Source organism: Rhagoletis zephyria, unplaced genomic scaffold (assembly GCF_001687245.7).
Source record: "Rhagoletis zephyria isolate East Lansing unplaced genomic scaffold, Rhagoletis_zephyria_1.1 Rzeph_scaffold_02939, whole genome shotgun sequence".
In the NCBI taxonomy this organism is placed as follows: Eukaryota; Metazoa; Arthropoda; class Insecta; order Diptera; family Tephritidae; genus Rhagoletis; species Rhagoletis zephyria.
The window spans coordinates 27,406-37,095 of NW_016160023.1; the positions used below are offsets into that span (position 1 = coordinate 27,406).

Consider the following 9,690-nt stretch of genomic DNA (forward strand, 5'->3'; position numbering starts at 1 on the left):
TCATCTGTTGAGGCTGACCCTTAATTGGCTAATCTTCGTTTAAACCGGTTAGCTCGAGCATTTAAATTATGTTTAAACCACAGTCAGCTTTAACCGTGAATGCCATCATCGAAGACAAAGACCTCGAGTTGGCCTGAGAGAATCCCAACAAACCTTCATATGTCCAATACATAGCAAGTTCTTTTCTCGTTCGTTGCTAGCATCCCGACTCTGAACTAATCGTGCCACAGGATCCGTTCAACACCGATATTTATTCTTCGAAAGCGTAATCATCAACCATTCGGTAGCCATATACAACGATATATGTATATTGTCTCCTGAAAATCGCCAATCGGATCCACCGAGAGTGATCATAAACTGTTTTCCGGGAGGGTAATCCATAAACTGAATCCGCCGATAGTTATCATCAACCGTAGTCAGTGAGAATTTAGTTAACAGCCACAACAGCTTGCTATCTATCTTGCATCAGTATCCACTGTTTTTGGTAGTACAAGAGGGATCGCCATCCGACCCTGCATTGGCAGAGCATTATGCCGGTCATCGTCCAAGCCCACTTATGAATTCTAGTACTGTCAATTTCTTAAAGTTACGAATTTATTTACCAATATAAATTGACGACTTGACAAATCAGTAGACTGAGGTTATTTGGGGCACTCAGGGGTTAGGGAATACTAAACGAAATACAATAAGCGTTTACGGTATCAATGCTTCCTTGTTTTGCGGCACTCTAGTCTAGAAAGAGTAAAGTTCGCTAAGGCTCAATTAAAATTTTTGAGTTTAATTAATACAATTTATTTTTTACATTTCAAAATCTTAAAATATTAAAATTTGTCAACATATGTATGTATGTATGTATGAATGTATTTGTGTATATTTCTAATTATTCTTATTGCTGCCATTTTGCATTTTCGAATGAGCTTTAACGTTGTTGCACCAAATCTGTTTGTAAATTTTCCATGACTCCAACAAACAAACGAAATTAACAACATAAATCGAAACGCAAACGACACATAAGTCCTCCAGCACAAAATACAACAAATATGCCAAGTAAACGGAAAGTAAGTTCGAAACGAAGCAGAGTAACAGCTGCAGCAGTGAGAGCAAGTGATGGCGTGGTGGAGCTGAGGAAAGGTAAAATCAGGAATTTCAACGGTTTTTTCAACAAAGGAAATATATTCGAATATTAATGCAACCAAAAATAGTTAATAACACTTTTAAGTTTCACTCACTCAACAGCAGCAGCAAAATATAGAAGGCAACGCCTAGCACGCCATTCGGTGGATTCCAGCTGGTTAAATATTTTGTTAGGCCAAAACCTCTGCCGTAGCTGCAAAATAATGCAACAATTTCGAGATTTTAATAATTAATTGAGATTTTCACTAAATAGATATTTGTAATAACTCACCTGGAAGTAAACACCGCCGTACAACTGACTTTCGGACTCAAATCGCACATTGCCACGTAGCTAGCATCCTTTTCCGCTCTCAACTCCACATAGGTGGCGTAGGCGGAGAGCAGCATGCCAACAAGGCAGCTGGCACGAAAACGTCGAAATGTTGTTGCACACATTTGCGAGAGTTTATTTTATTAGGCAATATTATTTAATAGATAATTTTAATATACTTTCTCTTTGTAAACTTTAATCACTTAAGCTCTGAAACACCGCCTTCCGAACGTTTCGCAAGCGTTTTAAGAGCACCACTAACTAATGCAAATGAAATTTATTTTCGATTATCGCAAATAATTTTGTTGTGTATGCACTTTATTTGGCCCTTTGTCGGTGTAAATGTGTGAGATGTTTAGAGTGGCCACTGTACAAATCTTGCGTCGAGCAGCAACTTGTACCATAGTGTTGTGACTAATTTTTATGCAGCTGGCCACCCTGAGGCGCATGCGTAGGAGTGATTTATTTTTTTAAGTTACATACATTCCCTTCGCCCCCGATTACTCCTGTTCTTGGAAGCATTCTGTTTACAATGTTTGATGCTGAATTATTTTGACAGCTCCAGGAGCGAACAAGTCTGTGATTGTATTTGAAAGCAACAGGTGGCAAAGGAAATTATACAATTATGTACTGTGAACTGTTTTTGTAAATTTTTGACATTTTGTCCAGGTCTCGAGAGAAACCGATTTTTTTTTAGTGTGGCGTTTAAATGAAGTGGGTAGTGTAAATGGCAATCCAGTCGCCCCCAAGCCGCCCACAGTCTCATAGAGAAGCGGAAACGAAAAAAAATTTGGAGCGCAGATTTGAAGCGAATGCTAAATAGGTCCGAGAAGGTATTCTCACTGGGTACCCGTCAGTTTCTAATTTGGTTGAGTAAATTAGTCAATAAAAGTGAGTGAAGCCTTGCTTGTTTTTGAACGTTGGTGCTTCCGATAGATAGGCTAGGAGTATTGTGTATTTATTTTATAACGAATTTCCATCATCCTTTGTTAGTTTTAGTTCACTCTGAGCAAGAGTTGGGTTCGTCGTCCCTGTGCAGACTGAGGGACACCAGATCACAAAGTATACCTGCAAGTAAGGTTGCAGTGTTCATGGGAACTAGGCTTAATATACAGAAAAAGCGACATTTTAAGATGATTCAAGAAGCCTGTAGATGATCGGAATAATGCCTTTCTTTCATTCACTGTGTGGCAAGTGGCGCCGTCCTGTTGTAACCTCATATTGTCCCAGTTCGTGTCATCTAACTATGCTCATAAACAGTTTGTTATCATGCCACGATAACGTCCGTTCACCGTAATAGCGCTACCGGCGGTATCATTTTCGAAGAAGTACCGCCCGATGACTCCGCCAGTCCAAAAAACACACCAAACAGTGACTCCTTGTGGGTGCATAGTTATTTCTTGCAGTGGACATAGTTTAGCTTCTAAAGTTTGGACAAATTTTATGCGTTTTTCAACCAAGTATGGCTCGATGACTAAGTTTGCCAAAGCCTGCAGCACCAATTGTCCGAGAAAAATAACAAAACAACATTAATACATATTTATATAACAAATAAGTGCTATCAAAGCTGTTCGTGTCACCATATGTGTCGCCATATGCATACTATATGGTTTTGGAAATTTTCTCATTCCCATCTTCGCAGCTTCAATAAATTAGTTTAGACGAACCCAGCCTAAATCGCGCTCTGTAACAGGCATTTGCAAGACAAAATCACGTGGGGCATGGTATGCAAAATATATTAAATATTGGGCGATAAGATAAGAGAAACGGAAGCTAAAATATAATGAAGATTATGTGCCACAGAAATTCTCTGACATGGTGGCTGCCCTACAAATATTAAGCTTACAGCTATGTAAATTCACATAGTTGCATTCTCGCAGCTAACCTCCAGCGGCAGGTTAATGCCTTTTATGAACTCCTAACGGTATGATTTAATTGCTTGTAATAAATCAGCATACCATTTAAATGTTGTTTAAATATTTATTTAGTTACTGCGGACCTGTGACTGCGATGCGTGAGGTGATGAAAATGATAAAAAAAAATACACACCACTCTTTTTTCAGCAGTCACCAAGTCAGCGCAATCCAACTGCAAAGTATAACTTAATTATTTCAAACTATTGCCACAAGACGTTGAGCAATTCTTCATGCAACAAATGGATGAACGAACGGGCTGACTTTTATGTGCATACATATGTGTGTGTGTCTGTCCTAGTCAAGAACGTGCTGCCAAAAGTAAATGCAAAATAAATCATGACGCGTGCAGTTACAGAAAATGCTCGAGATCCCACAAGTAGTAAAACAAAAAAAAAAACAAATCAAAAACGAAACATTTAGAAACTTTAAGTCAAAAAATAGAATTACTACTTGCAGCAGCCGAAAAATTGTGGTAAAACAAACAACATTAAGGCGGCAAAAAGCGCTCCACTCCAACGGCAAAGCGGATCCGCGTGTTGCACGTGGCCGCCACCGCCGACGCTGCTGCAACATATTCTTGCTTGCTCGCGTTATAGCTTCAGCCTTCATGTCGCTTGCTAACTGCATGCACATAACATTGAATGCCACATTTAAGTTAACTTTCTAAGTTAATAAATTTAAATATATGTAATTAAAAAACCAACAAAATATTACACAAGACTATGTTGTTGTTGTGTAGCAATCATAAGTGCATAAATATATGCCTTTGTAGCATAAGCAAGAATTGCGCATGAGCTATGTATCCTATGTATGAATGGATGCGAGCAGGAAAGAATCTTTCGAATTTGTGGTTAATTGTGTGGCCAGTTAAAAAAACTGCATATGTGCTGAGAGAAAACAACAACACAGCAGAAAAAGCTAAATACTTGCGAAAATAAATCATAACTAACATCTGCATGGCTTTCAAGGTTGACTGAATGGCTGACTGCCGCCATGGAGTTGGGCTATGAAGCTGCAACGAAAATGCACCGATGCTTCTAATGTAAAAGTGTTTAATCATATTCGAAGGACTTTGAAGCTTTAGTTAGTCCACAGTTTCGGCATGGCGTTAGGGGTTTGCCTAGGAAAAAGAAAAGCGATTTCGACAGCATAAAAATGTCACAAAAACTTTAGGGAAAGCTACTGAAGTGACAGCCTTTGGAAAGAAATAATTGTGGATCGTTTGAGTCTGAGTGTCAATGACTCGGTCTGCAGCCCGGGAACAGTAGCGAAGTAATACCAGTCCCTCTTCTTAAAAGTCGAAAAAGCAGCATTTCTTACAAGGGTTGTAGCCGAGAAGAAACCTGGCAACCACTCGCCAGTAAAGGGCGAAGTCACATTTTATTATACCAGAAAATTATTTGGGGTTTTGTATGCGGTACAGGTTTGCCTTCTACTTAAGAGAGATTGGCGGCTTTATAGTATTGAAATTCATCTTAGTAACCGGCTCAAGAAGGTAAGGCTAGAAAAGAGGTCGTCGGGAAAAAATGCACCGATTATTTCCTTACTTGACTACTATTTTTTTGAGGAAGATTACACATGCCAGGCTTGCTGTCAGTCCCTGGCTTGTAGGCAATAAGGCAGGAAAGCACATCTAGGGTCTTCAGATCTGCATCTTCTATCCAGCAGAGAACCTTTCTGCGAGACAGTGTTCACCACAACATTCAGTCGATGCCAGTTGGCTGCAGTGTCAGACACAAAGATGCTACCGACTTATCAGATGGTGCTTTCAGTAATAAATGTTTTCAGAGTTCATAAGCCAAACAGCACCCGCATTTTCCATTACGGTAATGAGTGAAAGATCCTAACAGCTTTACTAAAAGTTGAACGGGCACTCTGCTGCTTGACTTAAAGAGAAAGTTTTCATCAGGTTTCGTCGCAACAGAAGTTTTCGAAAAGCAGAAGGCCTGCCATTTTAAAATAAGGGCATATACAGTTTTACTCCAACCAAACTTTGCACCACTTGCTTATTTGTTGTGAGTAACAGATTTCCTTGTCGATCCTGATATGCCTGATTAGGTAATTTTTTTCGGAGCAGTATCCGATACAAGATTAGAATTCGGCATAGGCACTGCAGCGACCGCCACATTAGGACATTTCTGGACATCAGTAGTTCTCATGCGAACACCATCTTTCTTTATAGAATGCACTGTATGTAGTTTGCAAAGCCTTCACTCCCATTGTTATCCAGTAGATTTCTGTTTTATTACTCGTGCTTTCACCAAAAAAGTTACAGATTTCCGAACGTATAGCCTCCGTCTCCTGGTGGGTGCATTGTCAGTATTTCACCGCCAGCTGCCACGTTCAGTTCCCATTCAAACAACAGCCTTGATTGGTTAAACAAAGAGTCTGTACACTGGATGGGTTACGTGGCAAGCTTTCTTCGTCCAAGTAATAATAATAATTAATAATTGATTGGCGCTTACACATATGTTAGTGTTTGGCCAGGCTTCTCCTCCGACTTGTGGCGGGCGCCTTGCTATTGTCACACCTACTGTTTTTCGCCGCTCCGAACGGCCATTGTATTTTTATGAGAAGCTGTTTTTCATGGCAGAAATATACTCGGAGGTTTGCCATTGCCTGCCGAGGGACGACCGCTGTTAAGAAAAAACCTTTTTTCTATATTTTTTGCGATGCTGCTTTGACCAGGGTTTGAACCCAGGTGCTGCGGAGTGGAAGCGCGCACTGCTTACCACTACACCACTTCGTCCAAGTACAGCGCATATTACGACACACGCCACTGTTGGCTGGTTGAGGTAGTGAACGGTCGTTAGGACTTAGCGAGGTTCATAAGGAGAAAGAGGGCACAATAGATGTCCTGGTTGTAGTGAATACCTCAACCAGTACATATGTATCTATCTATTTTGAGGCAGTGTAGGGCTAGGATACCTACGTAGTATGAGCGTGGGCGACGAGTACCGAAAAAGATAGAATGACGAGCTGTGCGAGCTTTTGGACGTAGTTATGCGCATACAAATACAACGATTGCGCTAGATTGGACATGTACGCATGGTTGACGAGGCTCAAGTTAATAGATCCTTCGACGGGGCATCAATGGGTGAACAGCGAAACAAAGGACGCTCACGAACAAAATGGAAGGACTAACAACAGAATACGTATTGTATATGTATATTACTCTTTGAAACCGGGTCTCAACCCCTGTCAAAGCATTAAACTCTCAAAATTAGACGGAGATGGTTACATACTTTTGTGTTTTGTGTGGGTTATCGACTGGCCCAGTTCAGAATACGGCTAATCCCTTATCGCCAACAACCAAAAAGAAAACAAACCCCCCTAACCTTTATTAGAAGCCTCCAAGTAATTCAACCTTAACGTTTTTTTATATCAGATAGTTTTTAAATCAATCGTGTCTCAAATGCAAGTATTTCTGATTTTTTGTGCGCAAATGAAGCAAGTTACCTCTTAATTTATTACATCACGACTTTTTCATGTGCATGTATGCGACTGAATTTTACATACATACTATAGCATATGGGCACTGATTGCGAATGAAATTAAAAAATAACAGACAAAAAGGAATGTAGAGTTTAACGAAATTTTACATATGAACAAATCGACTATGATTTGCTTTCGAAAAGATGTTGATTTGCGAGCAAAATGTATTCGCGCGTCCCCATCCGCTTTGAAAAAATCATCACACTGCCCCACTGACACATTGACTGAGAGGGTAACTGACTGTCTGAGTGAATCCAGTATCTGCCTAACTGATTGAGCGAGTGATTGCCTATCTGAATTTGTCTGCCTACTTAGCTCCTTGTTTACGAAAGTGTCTCCTGTTTCCAGCTGCGCATTGTGACAAATGTGACGCTTAAAGGAGATGCAATATATAAAATGATGCAATCGACTTTTTGGGTAACAGTACCACAAGGCTCATTTGGCTCTTAAATCAGTAGAAAAGTGTGGTAATCAGCAGAGATAAATACAAAATTTTAACACCCAAATAAATGACCACGCTTCCTTCCACATTAGCGCAAGAACAATCGGCACGTCTTTAATAGTTTTGTTGGTTTTATTTCAATTTCAAATAGCGTTAAACGGTTTATGAAGCAACGCGCGCATGCGCATCACGCAGGGGTAAGATAGAAGCATTAAATGTAGTTTTGTGGGGGCAGTGTAGTTGTGAGGAGTACCAAGTTTAAATGGATGCTTAAGAATAGAATGTGACTGCGCGCAAAAGTTTAAAACAATAGAATTTAAACATATTGGAAAAATAAATTTAAAAAACACCCTTTTTTCACTATATGTACTCAACAAATTGCCCAATATGAATGCATTCGAGTGTGACAATAAACAATCGCATTGGCCAAACATGCCAACAATATTCAAATTCACCTTGAGACAAGAAGACTGTGCTGTGCTGATTTAGCCACCTTTGTGGCACAAACGTGTAGCTACATATATAAATACATATGTATGTATGTATATGTGTGGGTGTAAGGTTGTTATTGGAATTGTAAAGTTACATGTAGTTATGTTTAACTATCGTACGTGCAGCATTTATGCACATGCGCATGCGCGTTCGCGTTTTGTCTTATTTTTGGCGGGTACCTTGCGCGCACGCGCCCGCACATCTTCCTCGAACATTCACTATCGCTGCACTTTTATCGCTTCGAGTGTTAAAGTGTACTCGTAAACAAAATGAATTGATGGGCAATTTAACAAATTACTACAATACTTGGGCTGACGGCGCTCTTCGCCCAACCCCCTCTTAGCTGCTAATGTGCGCAAATTTACAGGTGATCAAATAAACCAACTGGTGCGATCGTTTTGCGATATGAGTACATATTAATCAGTGGAGATGATCGTGGGCATAGGCTTCACGTGAGTACCTACATATGTACATACATATGTATGTATGAGAATTCCAAAATCACGGAAATAATAGTGGAAAATATGATTAAATTTATTTAATGGGTAATAAAATTCGCTAGCGCTCGCAAATCAGTTTTTTTTTTACCAAAAACTTAAAATTAATAAAGCAAATTTTCTGAAGTGAATGTACTCCTACATCTATATTTTGTGCTCACATAAGTTAGTTTTGTAATTTTACAATTCAATTGCAACGATTTTCTTTTTTATTCGCCATTTTTTTATTATTGACCAAAAATTAGTTTAGCTTGTCATAAAACGTTTGCAACAATCGAAAACATAATTTATAACTACTACTCATAACTGGCAGTCATACATATGTAGCAAACTGATCAATAAACAATAACTTATTTAAAATTTTACATTTTTCAGTCCAGTCAAAGGATAACTTTTGTCAATGGTAAAGCAAAATATTTAAAATTTTAGAAGTCCGAATTCTCGGTTAGGCTTAACCTATCGTCATGTTTAAGTAATAAAAAGCGGTGATACAGTTATGAAGTTGATTGAGTGGATGGGTGCATAATTAACTATGTTAACAGACGCACATGCCAAGGGGGTTTGCTCTCCTCCTCCTACGGAGTCTAACACCCCTGCCTTTAAATCTCAAAACGAATGGTTTTCGAGTCATACTGTGTGCTGATGACATACTTAGCAATACTAGAAACGCGTAAACATCTGCTAGTTCTGAGCGAGTCATTTCATAAAGGCTAGTCTAAGGTGGGGTGAACTTACTATCTTAACCGAGGTCAAGTACCTTGGGTCATTCTAGAGTGAAAACGACTGTACGCCTGCAAAACGGCAATAGGAAAATAGGGGAATACGAAGAGCACTGCATGTACATAGCTGTGGTATGACCCTGCGACTCTTTCACGGGGTCGTCGTGCTACCCAAGAGTTTATCCAGAGCCAAAATGGAACGACTACAGCGGGTGGTGTTCATGCTTGTCAAGGGAGCCCTTTTTGTTTACCTGGCCACTGTAGTGTTTTCAGGCACAACTAACCGCAATAAAGGAGACCGCAACGCAGAATGACCTATTACGGTCTCTCTCTACCAGATAGCATCGAAATGCTCTTTAATCGTTGTGTTGGTCCTTGGACACGCCCCTGTTAACTGCATGGCTGAAGAGCTGGCAAGAAAAAGGACCAACACAAATTGAGATCTTGCTTCTAAGAGGAGGTAAACACCAGGTGGATTGTGGAACACACATGTCAGACTAAAAGACACATCTAGCCAAAAGTCGATATAAGGCGATATAAAGCTCTCATAAGACTTAGTCGCTGCTCTCTTAGATTAGTTGTTTGTGTAATAATGGGATACTGCCCTGTATGCCCTGCACATGGCACGTGGTTATAATATCCAACCAACGGCAGACAAGGAAGAAGAAGATAATGTTTAACACTA

General features: G+C 39.8%; 1 protein-coding gene across 1 annotated transcript; it reads right to left on the reverse strand.

The window, feature by feature from the left end:
* Positions 1-757: 757 nt before the first annotated feature.
* On the reverse strand, positions 758-1,766 carry Vkor (Vitamin-K epoxide reductase). The gene is made up of 3 exons (XM_017622816.1): positions 1,406-1,766; positions 1,230-1,327; positions 758-1,121 (listed from the first exon to the last, which is right to left on the reverse strand). Exons 1-3 carry the CDS (start codon positions 1,567-1,569, stop codon positions 877-879), a joined length of 507 nt encoding a protein of 168 aa, XP_017478305.1. The 5' UTR covers positions 1,570-1,766; the 3' UTR covers positions 758-876.
* Between the last annotated feature and the right edge of the window lie 7,924 nt (positions 1,767-9,690).